General features: G+C 46.1%; 1 protein-coding gene across 1 annotated transcript in view; it reads right to left on the bottom strand.

Moving 5' to 3' along the window:
* The window catches only part of RNF19A (ring finger protein 19A, RBR E3 ubiquitin protein ligase), an 880,338-nt gene that overhangs the window by 617,766 nt on the left and 239,243 nt on the right, over nucleotides 1–23,329 (bottom strand). The window contains exon 7 of the mRNA XM_044075162.1: nucleotides 2,020–2,038. Coding sequence (XP_043931097.1) covers nucleotides 2,020–2,038 — 19 coding nt within the window. The remainder of the gene's footprint in view (nucleotides 1–2,019; nucleotides 2,039–23,329) is intronic.

Below are 23,329 nucleotides of genomic sequence, written 5' to 3'. Positions count from 1 at the left end.
TGTATCTGCCTCTTTGTGGCCTGACACTGGAAAGGACCAATTTTTAGAAGGCCAGTTCCTGCTAAATCTAGGTGGCTGAACCTGTAAGAAATCCTTTACTGTCCGCATTGATTTTGCTTTATCGTACATTTTCTTTAACACCTCTTCTGCCTTAACACCAAACAAAGTATCGTGCTGTAATGGAGCATCCAATAATTTTGCTTTAACATGATCAGGTACACTTTGTTCTTTTAACCAAGCATGCCTTTGAATGACAGAACCTGTAACTGCGGCTCTGCAAGAAGCCTCTAATGAATCAAAACCACATTGCAGAGTATGCTTTCCCACTTGTTCAGCTGCATGCAATAAATCCTGCATTTCCTTATTGTCAGAACATTCTGAGCTTGTAAGCATTTTCTGTTTTAGCAAAGACATTAGGTATTGTTGATATTTAAGCATGTGAAACTGGCAGTGTAAAGCCCTTACAGCTGATGTAGCAGAAGTGTAAACTTTTCCCCCCATCTATCCAGTGCTCTAGAATCCATATCTGAGGGAACAGGGTTTTTTGCAGTGGAAGCCTTGACCCCTTTGGGACCCTGAGAAACTGTTTCTGGGTCAGCAGCAGGGTTTATATAAAGAAATGTATGTGAGTCTGGGACCCTGTAGGACCAATCTGGCTTGACTGGTGCAGGGGGTAAAGAATCAGGAGGACAAACTGGATTCAGAAAAAACATCATCAACATTATCTAGTACAGGGGGGATAGCAAGAGGCCTGTGCTGAGGCAGTAAAAGAAAGTCTCTGAGCCTTTTCTTAGATTCTGAATAATCCTGGCTCTCCCAATGGAAATACTCCCTCATGGTGTGCAAGGTTTCCCCAAAAGAGTAATCCTCAGGAGGGGAGGCTGAAGGGATAGATTCTTCAGCACAGAGTCCTCATAGGGAGGAAGAGAATATCCATGTTCTAAAGAGGAATCAGAGGAAATAGAAACCTGGTCAGAGGAATCATAGTCAGTGTCTTGCCAAGGCCTTTTATGAGGAGGGGGATGGGAACCCCTGATCAAAGTAATTAGGTCCTCGGCCATTTTAAGCATCTGTTTCTTTGGCATGGATCACTGTCCAGGAGAATGCTGTACTTGTTTCTTTGTCTTTAATGGTGTTTTAGACTTTGCCTTGGCTGCTGAAGTGGACTTGATAGTAAGCTGTGTATGTCTGAAAAAGTACAGTTTTGTACCTACCATAAATGTAGATGTCCGATAGGTATGCATCTGCAGTCATCACATATGGGTTGCCCTGCCTCAGGCAGCCCTTCGGTCGGCCGGATTCCAAAGTCTGGGTCCGGCGTCGGCTGATGTCGCCCCTTCCCCGACGTCAGAGCTCCTGGGGTATAAAAGCGTCAGCAGACACCATCTTCCTCAGTTTTTCTTGCCTCAGATGCCAGGTGCCCTCTAAGGAAGGCTAAATTTGGAGAAATGCAACAAATTCCAAACATGCACAAAAATATATACATATATAAAAACAAATACACTATAATAGATAACCCCAGCTAGCTATGAGAGGGGAATGTACCCAAGAAATACCACAGAGGGGAAGGAGGGAGGGTAAACCTGACTGCAGATGCATACCTATCGGACATCTACATTTATGGTAGGTACAAAACTGTACTATGTCCTTCAAGGATGCATCTGCAGTCATCACATATGGGTAGAATACCATAGCCAATCTGGGGGTGGAGGATCTATGTAAAGGATGGTGTAGCTAAAATGCCCTGCAGGACTGCCATAGCAAAGCCTGCTCTGGATCTGGAATATAAAGGTAAGTTGTAATGCTTGGAAACTGTATGCACGGAGCTCCATGTAGCAGCTTCTAAAATGTCCTTGGTAGCCACCCCTCTTAAGAAGGCTGTGGAGGTGGCTGTGGCTCTGGTGGAATGAGGTCTAATGTTAGCTGGCACAGTTTTTCCATGAAGGGAGTAACAGAAACAAATGCAATTCCCTATCCATTTTGAAACTGTCTGTTTCGAAATTGCTTTTCCTTGTGCACCAGCAGCATATGCTACAAACTACTGGTCAGTTTTTCTGTAATTTTTAGTTCTGTCCAAGTAGTAGCGCAACTGTCTGTGTATGTCCAGGGTGTGCAGAAGCTTTTCCCCTTTGTTTTGTGGATTTGGAAAGAAGGTAGGCAGGTGAATAGCTTGGTTTAATGAGACCCTAGATACCACCCTTTGGCATAAATGAAGGATTGGTTCTCAATGAGACTCTGTCTTGATGAAAAATAAGAAATGGCTGCACTGCCATGAGGGCCTGTAACTCAGATACTCTTCTTGCTGAGGTTATGGCCAGAAGGAAGGCAGTCTTCCATGAGAGGAACTGTAGTTCTGCAGATGCTGCTGGTTCAAAGGGAGGCAGTGTTTGTTTTTCCAACACGAAGTTAAGGTCCCAAGTAGGCAGTGGTGGTTTCCTTGGAGGATTGATGTTTTTAATTCCTCTTAGAAACTGCTTTAGCAGAGGATGAGAAAAGACAGGAGGATCAGTGTTGTACTCTGCTGAAATTGCTGAAGCATGAATTTTAATGGAAGAGTAAGACAGGCCATTGTGGAGCATTTCTGCTAAATATTCCAGGATATGCGCCATGTTCATAATTGTTGCATCTAGGCCCGTTGAGGTGTCCCAGGTGTGAAATCTTTTCCATTTTGCTGAGTATGCCTTTCGTGTGGAAGGCCTGCGAGCTTCCATGATGATATCCTTTACTCTTTTGGATAGCTTATCCTGGTGATGAGTCAAGGTATTTTCCAGGCAGCTAGCTGTAATGTTTTCAGGTTGGAATGCAGAGTCTTGTAATTGTGCTGTATCAGGAGAAGCGGCCATTGTGGCAGAAGCCATGGTTTTGTCCGTGACATGCTCTTTAGCAATGGGTACCAGTGCTGTCTTGGCCAGTCCGGAGCTATCAGAATCACTCTTGGCTGCTCTGCCCTGCTCTTCAGTAAGACCTTGGTCATTAATGGAAAAGGTGGGAATGCATACACTGTTAGATCTCTCCAGCTGAAAGAGAGGGCGCCCACTTTCCATGCTTGTGGGTGGTATGTCCTTGTGCAGAATTTGTCCAGCTGATGATTGTGTGGGGAGGCAAAGAGGTCTATGTCCGGTCTCCCCCATGATTGTGTTATCTGATGGAAAATGTCTGGGTGCAGCATCTATTCGTGTGCATCCATGATGTTCCTGCTTAAGCTGTCCGCCAGTATATTGTCCTTTCCTGGTACAAACTGGGATTGCAGCTGTATATTGAGAGTCAGGGAAAGTTCCCATAGATTCATTGCCAGTCTGCAAAGAGGGTAGGAATGGGTGCCTCCTTGCTTGTTTATGTACCACATAACTGTAGTGTTGTCTGTCCTTATTAACAGGTGGCCTTGATGTAGAATTAACTTGAAGGCCTCGATTGCATGTATCACTGCCAGCATTTCCTTTTGGTTTATGTGCATGCGTAGCTCTTTTTGTGACCATAGTCCTTGAATGCATCGTCCTTCCATGTGCGCTCCCCATCCGTGGTCTGAAGCGTCCATTGTAATGGTTTGGCTGGCTATTGGTTTGCTGAAGGGCAAACCCCTGTTTGACTGGCTTGCTTGAGCCCACCACAGAAATTCCCTTTGAAGGCATGGGATGAGTGGTATCAAAGTTTCAAGCTGTGACTGTGCTGAGTCCATAAACTCCTTAGGTACCACTGGAGTTTCCTCATATGTAGCCTTGCTTGAGGAATCAGAAGAATGCAAGAAGCCATGTAACCCAGGGCCTGCAGGATTTTCCTTGCAGTCAGCTGAGTTTGTCTTGACAGGTTTTTGAAGTAATCCGGTAGTTGGTTTTGTTTTTCTTCTGTGAGGAAAGCCATTTGGGTGGTTGTGTCTAGATCCGCACCCAGAAAAGTTATTCTTTGGGATGGTACAAGTCTTGACTTGTGAATGTTGACTGTATATCCCAAGGCCTGAAGAAGATAGATGGCATAATTCAAGTGTTTTACCAAAATTTGTTGGCTGTCCGCTTGTATAAGGCAGTCGTCCAGATACGGGTACATTTGCATCCCCTGAAGTCTGCAGAGTGCAATTACTGATGCCAGGCATTTCGTGAATACTCTGGGCGCAGTAGATAAGCCAAAGGCCAATGCTGAGAATTGATAATGCTCTGAACCTGCAAGAAATCTGAGGTGTCTTCTGCAGCTTTGTCTGATAGGGACATGCAGGTATGCCTCCTTGAGGTCCAGAGTTACCAGCCAAGACCCCTTGCCCAGCATGGGAAAGAGTTGCTGCAGAGTCAGCATTTTGAATTTTGGCACAATGAGATAAGTATTTAGTGCGGACAAGTCGAGAATAGACCTCCATTGCTTTTCTTTTCTTGGAACAAGGAAGAGTCTGGAATAAAATCCTTGGCCTTGTTCTGCGAGAGGAACCTTTTCTATTGCTTTCATTTTCATTAAGTTGGAGATTTGTTTCAAAGCCTCTGCCCTTTGATTTGGTGGCAGGTCTGGCATGCCTTTTTTTTTCGGTAATGTGTGGAAATGGAACCTGTATCCTTTATCTATTATTTGTAGTGTCCATTTGTCCCTTGTAATAATGTGCCAGTTTTCTGAAAATAAGGAAAGCTTTCCGCCCAAAGGTGCTTCCAATTGAGCCCTAGTTGGCGGTGTCAAGGTAAAGTCATTGGGTCTGTCCTTGTGCAGCAGTTGTAGGCCCTGCACTACCTCTCTGGTTGGGATGCTGACATTGACGTCCTCTGTAGGAGCCTCTGGCACGCCTGTTCTTGCCTCTTTGAAATCTGTCTGTGTCTGGAAAGGACCAGTTTTTGGAAGGCCAATTTCTGCTGAACCTTGGTGGTTGGACCTGCATAAAATCTTTGACTGTTTGTACAGATTTTGCCTTTTCTTCAAATTTCTTTAAGACCTCCTGAGCAGTGGAGCCAAATAACTTTTGCTTTTCCAGTGGCGCATCCAGAAGCTTTGCTTTAACATGGTCTGGCAGAGATTGTTCCTTCAGCCAAGCATGCCTACGTATAACTGCACCTGTCATAGCTGACCTACATGAAGCTTCCAATGCATCATAACCACACTGCAAAAAATGGTTGCTAACCTGTTGAGAGTTATGTACCAGATCCTGAAGTGATTTGTGATCTAGGGGTTCAGGTGAAGACAGCTTTTTATGCAATTCATCTAACAAATATTCTTGGTACTGTATCATATGAAATTGACAGTTTAAAGCCCTCATAGCAAGGGTAGCAGAAGTATACACTTTTTTACCCCATCGCTCTAAAGCCCTGGACTCCCTTTCAGAGGGGAGTAGATTTTTTGTAGTGGCAGCTGTAACCCCTTTAGGGCCCTGGGAAATAGTTTCTGGATCAGCAGAGTGGGCATTTGTAAAGGAAAAGATGCGATTCTGGGACCCTGTAGTACCTATCTGGTTTGGCAGGAGCCTGAGGGAGAGTGTCAGGTTGTGCTGGATTCAGAGTACACATTATCAATGACATTCAAAACAGGGGGAATAGCCAAAGGTCTATGCTGAGGCAAATGCAAGAAGGTCCTTAATCTCTTCCTGGAATCAGAGAATTCCTGGCCCTGCCATTGGAAATGCTCCCTCATAGTGTGCAAAGTTTCCCCAAAAGGCAGTTCTTCAGGAGGGAAGGCCGAAGGGATAGATTCCTCTGCATCTGAATCCTCGTAGGCCGAAAAAGCCTCCTCCTGGTAGTCCGAGAGGGCAGAGCCAGCAGAGGCCTCATCTGAGGAGAGGGGATCAGAGGGCTCAACCCTAGGCCTTTTTGCTGTAGAAGGTTGAGAGCCATTGTCCGGATGAGGCTGAGAGCCCCTAATTAATGAAATAAGGTCCTCTGCTAGACTAAGGATCTGAGCACCTGTAGTGGGGTCCCTGGGAGGCATAGATTTTGAGTGTTTAGCAGCTTTAGCCCTAGAGAATGCCTTAATAGACATGGATGCAGGAGGCCTGGCTGCACCACGTGCTGGTGTAGTTTTGTCTAAGGGAATGGTGTCGGAAGGTTCCTGGACACCAGATTCCAAAGGAGATTCAACAACCGAGGCTGTAGTGGCCACCGGGGCCGAGGTTGTCGGTTGTACGGTTTCGGTGGACGGTAGTACAAAGGACTCTGTTTCAGCCGAAACAGAGACACTCGCGGTAGGCCTGGCCGCGGTTTCAGCCGAAACCGCGGACCGCGGGTGTCGGTCCTTGTCCTTGCGTTTCTTCATTAAATGTGAAGTCGGAGTCTCCGACGACATTTTGTAAGCAAAACTAGCTCCAAAAAATTCCTCTGCAAACTCCGACCGACGTCTTAGAATGCGTTGGTTGAAGGAAGCACAGGCGGAACAGGCCGAGACGTCGTGGTCTGGGCCTAGGCAAGGAAGGCAGTAAGAGTGGAAATCCTTATGAGGTATTTGTTTCCCACAAGTTAAGCAATTATTAATTTTATCTGACATCGGCTGAGGCAAGAAAGAGTCCCCAACGGGGTACTTAGCTTTTGAAGTCTTCGGTTTAGCTGAATTACAGGAGCTGGCCGACCGGCACTTGCGAACTGCTTCTGCTTCGGGCACCACGCGGCAAGAAAGACTGAGGAAGATGGCGTCGGTTGACGCTTTTATACCCCAGGCGCTCTGACGTCGGGGAAGGGGCGACATCAGCTGACGCCAGACCCAGACTTTGGAATCCGGCCGACCAAAGGGCTGCCTGAGGCAGTACAACCCATATGTGATGACTGCAGATGCATCCTTGAAGGACATCACCCTCAGAAGCCGATGCCTGCTCAGCGGCACCGGACCCATCAGAGGGAATAGTTTCCGTAGGCCCAATACCTCGAGTTTCCAGAGGCCTAGTTGTCTCCACGTGGGAGTTGGAGGCGGCCTGTGGCTCTGAGGTAGCGGGTGTCAGGGGCTGCGAAAGCGCCTCACTGAGAACCGGCGACTGGCCTAGAAGAGGCTTTGTCATCGGTTTTGGACCTCGGGTGCCTGACCTTTTCTTTGTCTTTGCATTTTTTATGAATTCCAGTCGTCGGTTGTTCCGATGGCATTATGTAGTTAAACCTTCGGCCAAAGTAATGTAAAGCAAAATCAAACAGACGCTTAATAGTGCATTGGTTGAACCTAGCACAAAACTGACAACTAGGAATGTCGTGGTCAGCACCTAGGCAAGGACTACAGTAAGAGTGAAAATCCTTATGAGGTATTTGCTTCCCACAAGAAATACAATTGTTAACTTTTACTGACATCGGTCTGGAGCAAGAAAAAGTTTCCCCAACAGGGTCCTTAGCTTTATTGAAGACTTCGGTTCTGAAATTCAATTTCGAAAATCTCAGGAGTCGGCCGACCGTCACTTGCGAACTGCTTTTGCTTCAGGCACCACGCGGCAAGAAAGACTGAAGAAAACGGTGTTGGCTGCATCTTATATACCCCTGGCGCACTGACGTCAGGGAAGAGGTGACAGCAACCAACGCCGGACCAGGAATTTGGAATTCAGGCCGACTGCGGGTAGCCTGCCAGCAGGATAACCCAAGTGTAATGACTGCAACAATGAAACACGATGAACATCAGGCAATCCCAGAGTCCTAGGATGATAGGAAACAAAAAAGCTGGCCCGATTTCCTGACAGACTATTTAGCCAAAACTAAAGTTGTCTATGCACATCCAGGGTGTGCAGCACCTTCTCACTCAAATTCTGGGGAGAAAGAAAGAAGGTAGGTAAATGAATGGACTGGCTGAGTGACAGGTCATTGACTACCTTGGGCATAAAAGAGGGGTTTAGTCCACCACATAAAAGAAGGGTTAGTCCACAAGGACACTGTCTTTATGAAAAAACAAAAAGGAAGAAAAGGCTATAAAGCCTTGACGTTCAGGCACACGTTTGGCTGACGTTAAAGCTAGTAAAAGTACAGTTTTTTCTAGGAGTGATGCTGCAGGGAAAGTGATGAAGCTGGTTCGAAAGGGGGGGGGGGCAGTTAGCTTCTCCAGTACAAAATTAAGACCCCCAAGGAGAAGCAACAGGTTTCCTGAGAGGTCTAATGTGAAGGATGCCTTTAACATATTGTTTAGCCTCAAATCTGCTAGCTAGATGGGGAGGGGGGTAAAGGGAGACAGACAGACACAGACAACATCAAGGTGATCATCATTTCATCACCATGTCTCCACAATGGTAAGAAGGGCATTGTATACTGCTCATCTCATAAGCAAGGGCATTTCCTCCATAAAAAAAGTTATAACCTCCCTGTACTCTTCCTTCATCAGGCTAATAATTGTGTACAACACCCCTTTTGGTATGTACCTTTCCAAGCACCTGCAGCAATTGGAGACACCACAAAGGAGCCTCACAAGGAAAATTCAAGGACTTCAGCATCTGTCCTATATGGATTGTCTGAAATCACTGTCATTTTATTCTGCTTCATACAGAGTACTCAGAGGCAATCTCTGCCTTGTACATAAGGCAATCCCTGACCCTGCTTTACTGGAAATGTTGCACATATGTAAGTCAAATTGTACACTGGTTACTCTCTCTAAACACCTTATCCTGGTATGTGACATTAACAGAACCTGCTGAAGGGATAGATTTGTCTCCCAGAGGTTAACGCACCTTTGGAACAGACTCCCAACTTCATGTCAAACAGAGCACCTCAATGGCCCTCTTCAAATGCAATCTGGACAATTGGATGGATAACTGTACATTCATGCCAGGTGTTCCACTTGTGTATCCCTCTTGGACAGGGGCAATAGGTGCTGATCGTGGAAACAAGGGTAGAACTTGGCTAGGCTTGTATGGCTCATAGGGCCATTAGCCTAGTAACTTCCTAAGAATGGGCCTTTACAGAACAGCAAGCCAAGCCAGCATTGAGCAATTCACATAGATAAGATAGAACTAAGGGAACACTTCCCACTGATAGTGGATCCTGGTTTCGTGAGAGGCACCAATGTGAAAATCTCTTCCACTTGGATAAATAAGACTTTTTGGTACTGGGTTTCCTGGTCTCCTGCAGGACCCCTTAGCACATCCTCAGACAACAGGTCTTTAAAAGGAATTAAAGCCCTATCACCCACTGAGTCAACTGAAGGGTCTACAAGTGGGGATGGACGAGAGTTCCTTTGTTTTGTGTGAGAAGGTCCACCTGTGACGTAACTTGTGGTGACTACCCTTGGCTAAACGCAGGAAAAGGGGGAACCAATGCTGTCTTGGTCAAAAAGGAGCCATCAGCAAGATAAAGAGTTATGTACTTGTCATAAATTGGCATCTGTGTTATCCTATGCCATTATTCCTCAAAGCTGGATTTTGGATCACACATCGGATCCGAGCCAGCACCCTTAGCTTAGACAGATCTGAGGCTCAAGCTCCTCCCGCTCCCATAATCTCCTGCTGCCATCTAACCCTCAGATAGAGCTTGCTAATATAATCAGTATCACTACAACCCAAAAGGAAGAAAAGAAAATAGTCCTGGACCCACCCAACAAGGAAGGGGGACGGCAGGAAGGAATGTGAGGAATGACGACGTAGGATAACACAGATGCCAAGTAAATAACTCTTATCCATGTCATTACTCCTCACAGTATGGTCAGAGTCCCCAGCTATAATTCACCCAGGGATGCCTCAAGGAAGGACATGTCGAAGCATTATGGAACCAAAGGAAGCCCTGATCCTGGAAACCAAATCCAGCTTGTAATGAGATATAAAGGTGTGAGGAGTAGACCAAGTGGAGGCAGCACAAATATCAATGGAGAGTCTGGCCATGAAGGTTGAAGAGGTAGACACCTAGTAGAATGAGCTCTAACCTTTCCCAGAACCTCAAGATGCTTGTTGGTGTACGCTGTAGAGACACAGCTGGAGATCCATTTTGAAATAGTCACTTTAGAAATGTGAAGGCCATGTCTATTCGGTGAAAAAGCCACAAAGCTGATTGGCAAAACCCTAGTCCTATGCAGATAAAAACTCACAATTGCCTGTGTTCATTCAAAGTATACAAAATGTACTCTTCTTTATTGAAATAATTGGAAAAGAAAACTGGTAACAATGCATTGGTTCAGAATGGATTCAGTGGAAACCTTTGGCAAAGGATGGAATCATTCTAAGAGACACTATCTTTGTGAAAGACTACATACGGGGGAGCAATTGACAGGGCTTGCAGCTCGGACACCCTCTTAGCTGAAGTTACGGCTACTAGGAAGGCAGTTTTCCATAATAAAAACTTTGAAATTGCAAGAACTAGCAGTCTCAAATGGGCTCTGAGTTAGAGACTACAGCACAAAGGTTATATCCCAAGGAGGAGAGGGATCCTTAACGGGCAACCTTAGAAAGAAAATACCTTTCATGAAGGCTTTGCAGAGTCTGGAAGAGAAAAAGAAGTTATGTACTTACCATAGCGTTCCATGTTAGTTGTCTTCATCTCGCCTTCCTTCTTGCTGTTTGGGTTCGGAGCCAATCCTCGGCTCCGACTCGGCCATCTTCTATAGCTCGAGAGCTGTTTACTGGCTCGAAGCTACCCCTTATCCCAGCATGCCCAGCATCAGCTACCCCAATCTCGTTTGTGATAGCGCACACTAGACATAAGTAGAGTAACCAGTTCCTAAAAACTGGTTGTCCAATACACCTAAACAAGGAGTTATAAATTACCTGGCATGTGAAGTAATAAAAGATGCTCAGCCAGTGAACACAAAAGGGAACTCCTTACAACCCTCTAGGAAGGGGGAAGAAGGGAGGGACACAAGAAGGAAGGCGAGATGAAGACAACTAACATGGAACGTTATGGTAGGTACATAACTTCTTTATGTTAAGTTGTCCATCTCGCCTTCGTTCTTGCTGTTTGGGACAGCGTCCCTAGCACCTAAAATCCCGGGTGGCTCATTGGAACAGACTCTTCAAAACAGTAGAACCAAAGGAAGCTCTGCTCTGGGAGACCATATCTACCTTGCAATGAGAGATAAAAGTGTGAGGGTTTGCCCAAGTGGCAGCTGCACAGATTGAGTCTATGGGCAACCTAGACTGAAAAGCTACAGAGGTGGCTAATGCCCTAGTGGAATGACCTTTTGGTTTAGCTGGTAGCTCTTTATTTCGTAACTGATTAATAAAGGCAATAGTATCAGATAACCATCTGGATAAGGTCACTTTAGAAACTGGAAGACCTTGTTTGCTGAAAGCATAAGAAAGAAATAACTGGTCTTTCTTAGTTCCTTAGTTCTATGGAGGTAAAAACGCAATTGTCTGTGTACACCCAATTGATGGAGCTTGTATTCTGCCTTATTGCTGTGATTAGAAAAGAAAACTGGGAGATCTATGGATAGATTTAAATTGTTCTCTGAGCAGACTTTAGGAATAAAAGATGGATTGGTCCTCAGAGAAATTCTGTCCTTGTGAAACACCAGGTAAGGAGGACGAACACATAGTGCTTGAAGTTCTGAGACACGTCTAGCTTAACTGATAGCGACAAGAAAAAGTGTTTTCCAAGAAAGAAATTTTAAAGAACATGATGCTGCCGGTTCAAAGGGACGCAAAATTAAGGAAGCTAAAACTAAATTGAGATCCCAAGGAGGAGGAGGATCTCTAACTGGGGGTCTAAGAAGAGATGTTCCTTTCATAAAGGCCTTGCAGAGCTTATGAGACATTATGCTAGAATTAAACATACCGATATGAAAATTAGAAATGGCAGCTAGTTGTACTCTAATGGTAGCGGAAGCTGCACCAGACTGAAAAAGCTGTGCAAGAAATTCAAGAATTTCATGGACTGCGGCTGAGAAAGGATCCAAATTTCTAGATTCTGCCCAGTAAGAAAACAGTTTCCATTTACTAGCATACGTTTTCCTCATAGTAGACTTATGTGTGGAAACAATAATATCACAGACTGCTGGGGAGATATTGGAAAGCCTGGCTAAGGTTGGAAGTGGAGTAACGAAGCTGTGAGCTGGAGAGTTTGAAGGGATTGGTGCAGCCTGCCTGATTGGTGAATCAGAAGATCTGGAACTGGGTCCAGAATTCATGGTTGATCCAGAAGATGGAGGTGTAGGAATGGGAACCATATCTGTCGAGGCCAATATGGGGCAATGAGGATCATTTTGCAACCCAACGATTTTGCTTTCTGTATGACTCTTGGAATTAGGGAAAAGCGTAAAGGAGTCCCTGAGGCCAATCGTGGACTAGATCATCTCTGGGTATATGACCTGGAAGAGGAAGTAGGGAGAAGTAACTGCTGCATTTGTTGTTGAGAGGAGTGGCAAATAGGTCGCAGCAAGGCTGTCCCCATTTGCGGAAGATAAGGTCTGCAACTTCCTGATTCAGAGACCACTCGTGAGGCATGAGGATAGCTCTGCTGAGCCTGTCTGCTATGACGTTGGATTTCCCAGGGATGCACGCGTTGCTATCAGAAAATGCTGGGAGGAAATTGCCCATTGCCACAGTCTGAGTGCTTCTCGACACAAGGGGTAAGACCTGCTCCCGCCCTGTTTGTTGATGTACCACACCATTGACGTTGTCCGTTTGGATTGCAATGGTCCTGGAAAGAAGAGTGTGTTGAAGGGCTTGCAACGCTAAGAGAACTGCTCTCATTTCTAGGACATTGATATGCAGATGGCACTCGTGAGGTTGCCAAGTGCCTTGGACTGTCCTGCCTAGATAATGCCCCCACCCCCACCCTATCAGGGAGGCATCTGTGGTCACTGTGGCTACCGGAGGGTGTTGTATGAAAAGTCTGCCCTGAATTACTAGTGGGAAGACCATCCACCAAGAAAGGTGCCTTTTGCATGTTTCTGTGATCAGGATCATGTGAGACATAGGTAGTTCCTGGAAAGACCACTACGTGAAAAGAAGCCACTGAAGGATTCTCATGTGTAAACGCGCTAAAGGGACAAGAAGAATGGCAGCTGCCATGGAGCCTAGAGCTTGGAGGACATGTCTGACTTGAACCCGATTGCTCTGCATTAGAATTAACACTTGACGAATAGTGGAAACTCTTTCCTGTGGTAATCTTGCAAACATTTCTTTTGTGTTTAATTCTGCTCCTATGTATGTGCTAGACTGACAGGGCAACATAGCAGATTTTTCGAAATTTACTGTAATGCCTAGTTGAGTGCATGATGTGATTGTATAATCCCGTGCCTCTAAGAGTTGACGCCTGGTGGCAGCAGTCAGGAGCCACTCGTCTAGATAGGGAAACAGCTGGAATCCTTGATGCCTCAGGTGAGCCGTGACTACTGCCATACCCTTGGTGAACACCCTGGGGGCTGAGGTGAGATCAAAGGGCAGAGCTCTGAACTGGTAATGACTGGTCCCTACCCAGAAGCGAAGAAATCTCCTGGAGCGTCTGTCCATCTTGATATGGTAGTACACGTCCTGAAGATCTATAGAGCACATCCAATTGTCCTGACACAGAAAAGGGAAAATAGACTGCAGTGTCACCATCTGGAACTTTTCTTTTTGTACAGATTTGTTCAATATGCTGAGATCCAGTACTGGTCTCCAGTCCCCTGTCTTTTTTGGTACTAAAAAGAATCTTAAGTTCCACATCCTAGTTGGTCTGCGGGGACTTCTTGAATGGCTCTTTTTTCTAGCAGTCTTGAAACTTCTGTGACTGCTTGATCCATTAGATTGGGTGGGAAATCTGGGATGGGCTTTTTTGATTCTATGGGGGATTGATGGAAGGGAATTTTGTAACCTATGGATATGATGGATAGTACCCATCTGTCTTGTTATATTTTGCCAGGCTTTTGGGTACAGCGAAAGTCTTCTCAGACTGCCTCCAGAGGTGAGCAGTCGGGCAACCCTTCAGGGATGCTGGAAGGGTTTGGCACAGAAGGTTTCTCTGTCACCCTGGTTTTGCGGTCCCCTTCTGCCACGAGGGCGGTGTCTGTTATTGTTGTTTCCCCCTCTGACCCTGGGGGAAAAAAATCACCACGTGTGTCAGGCAAGGGTCCCTGGAATTTTCGAAACCACATCTTTCTGCTCTTGTGACCCTTGGGATAAGGTCTGGAAGGAGTGGAAAAACAGACTCCCATGGCACAGAGAGTCTTGCCTTCCTGCTCACACCTGGTCAACGTGTCTTTCACCTGAGGCCCAAAGAGAAAGGAGCCATCAAAGGGAGTACTGGTGAAGGATGCTCGAAAGGGTTCCGCAAACTGACACAGCCGCATCCAAGCATGAGCCACACCTGTCCCTGCGGTTCTGCTCGCTCAATCGGCTGCATACGAAATCAGCCTCATGGAGGAGTTGACTATGGAATTAAGAGTCGCAAGATGAGAAGCTACTTTGGCTGGTGCTCCCTCAGCTGTAGGATCTTTAAAGGGCATCTCCAAGCTCTTTCAGGAGATCCCTTTGAAGACGTGTAAAATGGCATAGATCGTTCAGTGACCTCATTGAAAAGGTCACTGAAGCAAACATTCGCTTTCCATAACTGTCCATCATCAGAGACTCTTTGTTCGGAGGATGAACAGATGAAGTTTCTGCTCTTTCTTGGTGGCTGCTGCTATCACCATGGCATCAACGGGCACACCTTTGGAGAGGAATTGCTTGCCCTGGGGGGCTGCAATAAATTTATTTGGTCTCCTTGGAGTAGGTTCCACAGAATCTGAAGCTGACCAAGCCTTTTGAGCCACTACAGACATGAGTGGATCAAAAGGAGGAGATACCCAGGAGGTGGAAGCTCGGGAACCAAATGTGTCCGGGTATAGAGACTCATCCTCGGTAGGGGCTAGGGGAAGTCCAGTCCCTCCTCTAAGCATTTCAAGGATGTCCAAAAAGGAAACTTCTTCAGAGGGGGACCTTGGGGACCCTTACGATTCATCCATGTCTGTATCTGAATGACAGATTCAGGGGAGTCTAGGTGCTTCCTCTTGCACTTCTTCCGGAGAGGCTCTTCAGAGTGATCAGGGGAGGCTTTGGAAGAAAAGGGATCACCCAATGGGGTGTCCTGGGGCATAGGTCACCTAAGCTTGGGGTCTGGAGGAGGAGTAGAGGCTGGAACAGACACCACAGGGGGAAGAGCCGATGGAGTTGGCAGTAGAGCTGTTTCGGGGGACAGCACACTCCGCATGACCTCGAAGGCGTCCCGACCTCTAGGCAGAAAAAGCTCTGGCTCCGAAGAAACAGGAGTCTTTTTCCACGTCGAGGGTGACGGCTCTGAGGCCGATGTTGGAGCCGAGCTCAACAGCACCGAAGCTCCGAGGAGCAGAATGGGGTCGGACAAGAGTCCGATGCCACCCCCCCCCCGGAGCCAACGAGAGCACCTCGGCGCCCAGATCCATCGATAGAAGGTATAATCGAGGTAATCTGAGCCGAAATCAGAACCGAAGGAGAGATAATGGTTCTACTACCTGCGGATCCATGGTCTCCGGCTCAGAGCTAAATGTAGTTGGAGGATCATCAGAAATATAGGTGATTGGAGCAGATACCTGTTGACGTGGACTGGACACAATTTTTGCCAGTGCCTGTGACTTCAGCAACCTTCTTACTACTCTCTCCACATCATGATCAGATAATCTAGAGGATCAAGAGGAGGGGGAAGAATGATGGCTACGTTTACTCTGTAACAAAGGTGACTGAGGTGCCAAGTGGATGGACTCCAAGGACGGAGACCTCAGTCTCTTACGGCTTCGAGATGGCTCCAAAACAGCAGATGGAGCTGACGGAGGAGTTGTCTTGTCGGTGTCGGCCGGCACCGACATACTTGGTTGGTCAAGTAAAGGAGTCGGCTCTGAAGGTGGAGCCGACGGCTTGACAGACTTAGGAGATTTCACTGGCTGAGTACTTTTAGCCGGAGAATCCTGAGGCTTCAATAATCCCCTAAGGATTAATTTGTTTTTGTGCTCCTGCAGGACCCTTGGACTAAAAGCTTGACATATAGAACAGGAGTCCTGCAGGTGAACAGCGCCCAAACAATATACACACAGCTAGTGTGCCGATCTGTCAGACATTTTCTGACAGCATGAGTCACACTTTTTGAAGCCAGATACCTTGGTATCTTTAGACATTATAGTTACAACAACCACAACTGCCTCACAGCAAGAGGTTCTCCGGTTCGATTCTCGGCTGGGGTGCCTTCTGTGCGGAGTCTGCATGTCTCCCTGTGGTCACGTGGGTTTCCTCCGGGTGCTCCGATTTCCTCCCACAACCCAAAGACATGCGGTAGGTGGATTGGACACTCTAAATTGGCCCTAGGTGCGAGTGTGTGCATGTGTGTGCCTTCTGTGGAAGGTTGGGAATCCGGCTGGCAACTCGACACTGTGAAACTCCACTGCCAATCATGAGCAGACAGGTGATCTGCTGTGGCGACCCCTAACCGGGAAAAGCCAAAAGAAGAAGTTGTTACAACAACCACAACAACAATAATAAAAAGCTATACTACAAAAAACAAATGGACCTTGGAAAGCCTCTAATTTAAACGGCTATCCTAAGGGGGAGGGGACTCTCTAAACAAGTTCAAGGGAACAGAAGGCCTGCGAGTTATGAAGCGACAGCCAACAAAGCTAAAATACACAAGAAAGCGATAACGGACAAAGGAATATTATCTAGACAAAAAAATTGAGAAATATTTGACAAACTTTCAAGAAAAAACAACAATATATTAACAGAAAAAACTATACTAAGCCTGAGCCAGTAAGGAAGCAAGCTCGCAGCTGAAGCGGCAAACGAGATCTGGGTAGCTGACGCTGGGCATGCTGGGATAAGGGGTAGCCTCAAGCCAGTAAACAGCTCTTGAGCTATAGAAGATGGCCAAGTCAAACAGCAAGAACGAAGGCGAGATGGACAACTTAACATCATAGGTTCGCTATTCTCATGAAAATTGGAAACTGCAGCCAACTGAAGCTTAATAGAAAAACTTTGCCCTTTCTCAAAAAGTGAGGACAAAAACAAGAGAATATCTGGCACAGAAAAAGGGGTCCAGATTCCTGCTCTTAGCCCAGACAGAAAACCTTTTCCACTTGCTACAATAAACCTTTCTGGTGGAAGGTTTTTGGGAGGCTAGGATACTATTCTTGATGGGGGAAGCTAACCTTGACTGTTTCAAAATCACTGGAATCGATGAAGTGAAGGGTCCGAAGATTAGTAAGAGGGAGCCCCGAAGGATGGGAAATTAGATCCTGAAAGGGATCCATTATCCAAGTGGGGATACTTCAGGTGAGACCTTAGGAAGGGAAATCACAGCTGACAAAGTCAGAAGGGGGCAATGAGGATAAGGTATGTCCTCAGGCATCACGCTTTCTGCAAAACTCTGGAGGTAAGAGGGATAGGAAGGTAAGCGTAGAGGAGACCTGGAGGTCAGTCGTGGACTAGAGCCATCCCTCGGTGGATCCCCGGGAGGGGAGGTCAGGGCAAAGTACATGCTGCATTTGTTGTTGGTTGGGGAGACAAAGACGTCACAGCATGGTTGACCCCAATGACTGAAAATCTGCTTCGCCACTGGACTGAGGGACCACTCATGAGGATACAATACGGTTCTGCAGAGTTTGTCGGCCAACACGTTGGAATCCCCAGGTATATGTGTTGCAAGAAGAAAGCTCCTGGAGGACATCGCCCATTCCCACATACTCATGGCCTCTCTACACAATAGGCAAGCTAGTGTTCTTCCATGTTTGATGATATACCAGACCACTGCCATATTTGTCAGTCAGAATTAAACATTCCCAGAGGGAGGCAATCTTGAAAGGCTTGCGTTAGGACTGCTCTCATCTCTAGGACGTTTATGTGCAATTTAGTCTCTACAAGGGACCATGTGCCTTGAAATGTTCTCCCCTGGAAATGCCCCCACCCCAACAAGGAAGCGTTCATGGTCACAGTGGCCTTGGGAGGAGGGAGTGAAAAGGGCCCGTCTAAAATGAGATCTTGAGACTGAACATTGCTGGAGCCCTTCCTGTGTCCTGACAGTGTGCTCTTCAAACTATCTGGAGATATACAGAGCTAACTATATTTTTCTGGTACTTCAGAGTTGTGTACTGTTAATTGTTGCTTGACTAATTTTATATCATTGCTGGCTGACTTCAGAGTTGTGCACTGTTATTTTTGCTTCACTATATAGTTTTTCAGATCCCTGCTGAAGGTGTTTTTCCCTCTACCCATCTTCCCTATTTCTGTTTTGCTTAAATTTGGAGGCTTTTGCAGTTGCCCGTCCCCCACTGTAGATTTGATCTGGGACCCCCCCCCCCCACAGTCCCATCTCTTTACCTCATTTTACCCAACAGACTCCTTCTGCACTTGTTTTTAGTCATTTTTAATTTAACTGCATTTTTTAAAACTGTTTTGTTTAACATTGCTACATACTCAAGTGTGCAAGCTTGCACTGCATTTGAATTGTTTTTACTGCTGTTTAGGTACTTTTCTGTATATATAAAAAAAACTAAGCCTGTTTCCTACCTTTCATGTAACTAGTGTAGTCCAGATTCAGATTTGCTGTAACCAAGACTGTATGTAAGCTTCTGAGCCCCCCAAGCTTTCTGTGTTGGAGGGAAGCCTTCAAGCTTATCAGTGGGAGTGATAAGCACTAGGTAACCTTATCTACCACATAAAGAGTGGTTCTGGCCAGAAATTGTACTTATTGACTGTTTGGGCAGTTTTTCCATCTCTCAACTTTCTGATTTAAAAGCCCGCATTTGCAATTGTTTCCCCCCTTTCCTGTAACTAGTTTAGTGCAAATACAGATTCTTAGTTTTAGCACTTGAATTTGCTTATTCCTGATCAGCACTTGTTCAGAATTTGTTGTAAGCACTAAATAACCTACTAATTACTACAGCATTCAACCTTCCTCATTACCTAGAGGAAAACAGTTTTGATACTTGCCTTCCTCACTTGCTTAGAGAAAAACAGCTCTTGTACTCACTTTCCTCGCTTATCTAGAGGAAAATAGTTTTCAATTCAGGCATGTCCAAGGGTCAGCTCTCAGCGTTCTCTCCTGTCTATCTGATGAATCTGGGCATCTTAGGGAAATGCAGAAATTGCCTCATTTACACAGACAACCCTCTCCTCCTACCACCCAACACTACAACCTGTGAGAGATACACTTATCTAGCCAAACTGGAGGTAAAGCTCTCTCCAACCAAGACTGAACTTGACAGTCAAGAGAAGGTGGTAAACACTTGCGCCACACCACACTCATCACATAGTCTCACTAAATCTACACCACCAAAATCCACACACAGAAGCAAAAACATTCACGGAGGCTCTCAGTAATAATCTGCTCAAGAGACCTCTAAAGTAGAAATGCAAGCAACCTCCACCCCCAGCACAACCCAAATGACACATAGCCCGCAAACTCAGTCTGCCACTCAACCACAGCCAATAAGGCAAAACAACGTATCCAACACACTAGTCATAGGTGACTCTATAGTCAGGCACACTGATGTCCCACTCTCAGGCTAAACAAGAAGGTTACTGTCAGCTGCCTGTCGGGTGCCAGGATCCGCCACATAACCCACGCACTCAGGTCACTCCACAAGTACAAATATGACTCTGTCATTGTCCATGTTGGTGTGAATGACCTGAGAAGTATCTCCCTGGACTACATGAAAAGGGACATGGAAGAGCTCTCTGATCTTGTAGCCCAGGCAGGTATGACCTTAGCCCTGAGTAGCATTCTGCCATCACCCAGAATTACACCGCAGTACAAGGACAAAATGATTGACTTCAACAACTGGCTAAGCTTCTGGTGTCATTCTAAAGGGATCCAGTATCTGTCTGCCTGGGATGACATGGTCGACAGACAACGATGCTTTGCCAGAGATGGCCTGCACCTGTCACCCCTGGGATTCCGGATACTGGCTAAGGTTCTTACCGCCCCTATAGTACCTTTTTCAGGCAAGGTTCAAATGACAAATTCACCACCGTAACAGGCAAGCAGAAACTGAGGGTGATGCTACTCAATGCTAGAAGTCTAAATCTCAAAATGCACTCACTTGAGGCACTCCTTAAAATGGAGAACATCGATATATGTGCAGTGACTAAGACCTGGTTCAAGGCTCCAGAGAGCACCCCTGCACTACCAGGCTACAACTCATACCACACTTTTCAGCCATGTAACCTGGTCCGGAACACCAAAGGCAGAGGTGTGTCCGTATTCATTAAGGATAGCCACACCTCCAGGCTAGTTGCTCAGCATAATGCATCAGAGGTTATCCAAGTGCAACTAACTCTGGGCAAAACTGCAATCCAAACTGTAGCTTGCTACAGATACCACACCATGCCCCAGGATTCCCACTCTTCTTTTCTTGGACTGGAAAAAATTACGGTTCAACCAAACACCCTAATAATGGGCGATTTCAACTACCCCTTCATTAATTGGGAAAACTACTCATGTACCAGCTCCTTCTCTCAACGCTTTCTGAAATTCATAAACTCCAATGCCCTGGATCAACTTATCCACACCCCCACCAGGGGCAACAATATCCTAGATCTAGACATTACCAACATGAGTGACCGGTGTTCCACACCTGAAGTCAACGCCTCATTGGTCCGATCAGACCATAAGCTAATTACCCTAGATATCCACATCCTGCCCCCATTAAGGAAACCACAGTAAAAAATTTCTCCAAAGCCAACTTCATGATTCTTAAAACAGAAGTGGTGAACTTCATGACACCCATGCAGATGGACAATACAGTTACAACTAGTGAATCCTACACAATTCCACTTTATAAGCACTTAACACGAGTACATGGATAGTGCTATCCCAAACAGAACCAAAACGCTATCCTCCAAAATAGGAAGCTAATCTGGTGGTCCCCTGCCATAAACAAACTGTACAACAGAAGGAAGAAACGAGAGTAAAATCCCATGAGTGGAGGAGCTCCCTGGTCAGCCTCAGTGAGAAGGTGCAATCCCTGATAAAATCCTCCAAAGCTAGTTACAAAAACAAAATAGCCACTGATTCTAAACACAACCACAAAGCATTCTATAGCTATGTCAAGAATCTCAGTAGCAACACATCTATCTGCTCTGAGTTACAGCACAATGGCACTAAATATACAGACCCAACTGATATTGCCAACATCCTGGCAGATAGGTTCAGTGCTAGCTTTACCCCCATCTCACCCCCTAAAGAGCCCATTTCTATACCGGAAGAATGCAAAGTTCCTGTAATCATGGCTGCACAGGTAAAAACCACTCTCCAAAGCCAAGAACATGGCATCCATGGGACCAGACAACATCCCAAGCTGCGTTCTACACGAACTACAGAATGAACTGGCACCCCACCTAAGTACCATGTTCAATCATAGCCTCACCTCAGGCTTTGTGCCCGCTGAATGGCACACAGCAACGGTTATCCCACTCCACAAGGGGGGAGCCACCACGGACCCTGGGAACTACCGCCCCACTAGCCTGACAAGCCTGGTCTGCAAGGCTATGGAACATATTCGCATGGAATTTATAAACAAAGACATTGGTAATCTCCAAACTCTGGACCCCACCCAGTTTAGGTTTGTAAAAGGCAAATTATGTCTCCTAAACCTGACAGACTTCTTTGAAGCAGTCACCAAAGCCATAGACGAGGGTAAGGTGGTTCACACAGCCTATCTAGATCTTGCCAAGGCTTTCAACACCATCCCCCACTCTGGAATTATAGATAAACTCACTAAACTAGGTATAAATCCCTATATCAGAAGATGGGTTGCCAACTGACAGAACCCACACTGTGAAAGTAGCAGACTCCAAATCAGACTTCAGACCAGTGACAAGTGAAGTACAACAGGGTTCAGTCCTGGGTCCTCTCCTGTTTGGTATCTACTTCTCTGAAGTACAGGCCAACACAGAATGTCTTTGGCTATGGAAGTTCACAGATGACTACAAACTGGGAGCCATAATTGAAACTCCCAACAATGTGGATATCCTACAAAAGGGCCTCACTGAGACAGATGCCTGGCGTCAAAGCCTTGGCCTCAAGCTCAATGCCAAAAAGTGCATTGTCATCCCCTTTAGTAAAAACTCTGTACCCATGAACTACAAACTTAGGCGGTAGCATACTTAACACTGAAAGTGTGATAACAGACCTTGGGACACAGGTGGACAGGAGTCTCTCCTTTGATAATCACATCACCACAGTAGTCAGGAAATCCTTCTACATGGCACACCATCACAAAAGGTTTCTCATCCAGATAAAAAGGAGGTCATTGATACCCTCTACTCATCAATCATTAGACCCATTATAGAGTATGACGCCCCTTTAAGTATGTACCTCACAAGACATCAAAAACTGGAAAGGCCGCAGAAATAACTCACAAAGAGGATTACCGGCCTCAAACAGATGCCCTACGCAGACTGTCTCAAAAAACTCCAGCTTTACTCCATCGCATATCACCTACTCAGAGGTGATCTCTGCCTAACATACAAAGCTATGTCAAACCCAGAGCTGTTGGACATGCTCCACTTAAAGAATTCCCAATCCCTCCGAGCTACACGCTCTAGGGACCTAAACCTTGTTACTAAAATAAACAGAACATGCCAGAGGGATAGATTCCTGTCCCAGAGACTTCACATACTCTGGAATAAACTACCTATCTATATCAGACAAAGCTCCTCATTAGTACTCTTCAAGAAAAATCTTGATAACTAGATGGGAAATAGGAAATTCACCCCGGGGATCACTTCTGTGGCTCTGCTAGACAGTGGCACAGGAAAAAATTTTCTTGGGTGGCAAAAGCCAGGGTACCTTTTTGGCTGGGGTTGTATAGGCCCCTAGGGCCAATAGCCTAGTACCTACCTATGAAGTCACTAAAGAGTATGCCATCTGCACACTGGTGTCAATTTTATGGACATGAACTTAGGTTGCGATAGAATGGACCATTGAACCGCTAGGGTCCACTGTAAAACCTGCATATGGTACTTTGCTAGTGGCACAAGCTGAACTGCCATGGCCATGGATCCTAGGGTCCGAAAAAACAAGTAGACATGAAGATTTAAAAGACCTGAGACTTGCATGACACACTCCCAGATCAGCTGTACTCTGTGAAGAGGTAATGCCTGCAGTCTCGCTGGACTTCTATGAATTCTATAATTTTTGCACTGGGACCAGACTGGACTTTGAGAGGTTCAGTGCAATCCCCAACTGACTGAACAGGAGGAAGACACCTTGGAAAGCTTGTGACAGTCGATGTATCGTGAGAGCCTTGAGGAGCCAATCATCGAGGTACATCTGGAATCTCTGCAGCCTCAGGTGAGCCGTCACTGCTGCCATACATTTGATAAACACCCAGGGGGGCTGTGGTGAGTCCAAAGGACAGGGCTCTGAACTGGTAATGACTGGTCCCTAATAGGATACGAAGGTGTCTGCTCGAGAGCCTGTATCTTGATGTGGTAGCAGGCGTCCTGGAGATCCACTGAGATATCTAGTTGCCCTTGCGTAAGAGGCAGAATGGATTGAACAGT

This window comes from Protopterus annectens, chromosome 6.part0 (assembly GCF_019279795.1).
Source record: "Protopterus annectens isolate FY-2018-M chromosome 6.part0, PAN1.0, whole genome shotgun sequence".
Lineage (NCBI taxonomy): Eukaryota > Metazoa > Chordata > Ceratodontiformes > Protopteridae > Protopterus > Protopterus annectens.
The sequence above is the reverse complement of the archived record's forward strand: the minus strand, read 5'-3'. Positions and strand labels throughout refer to the sequence as shown.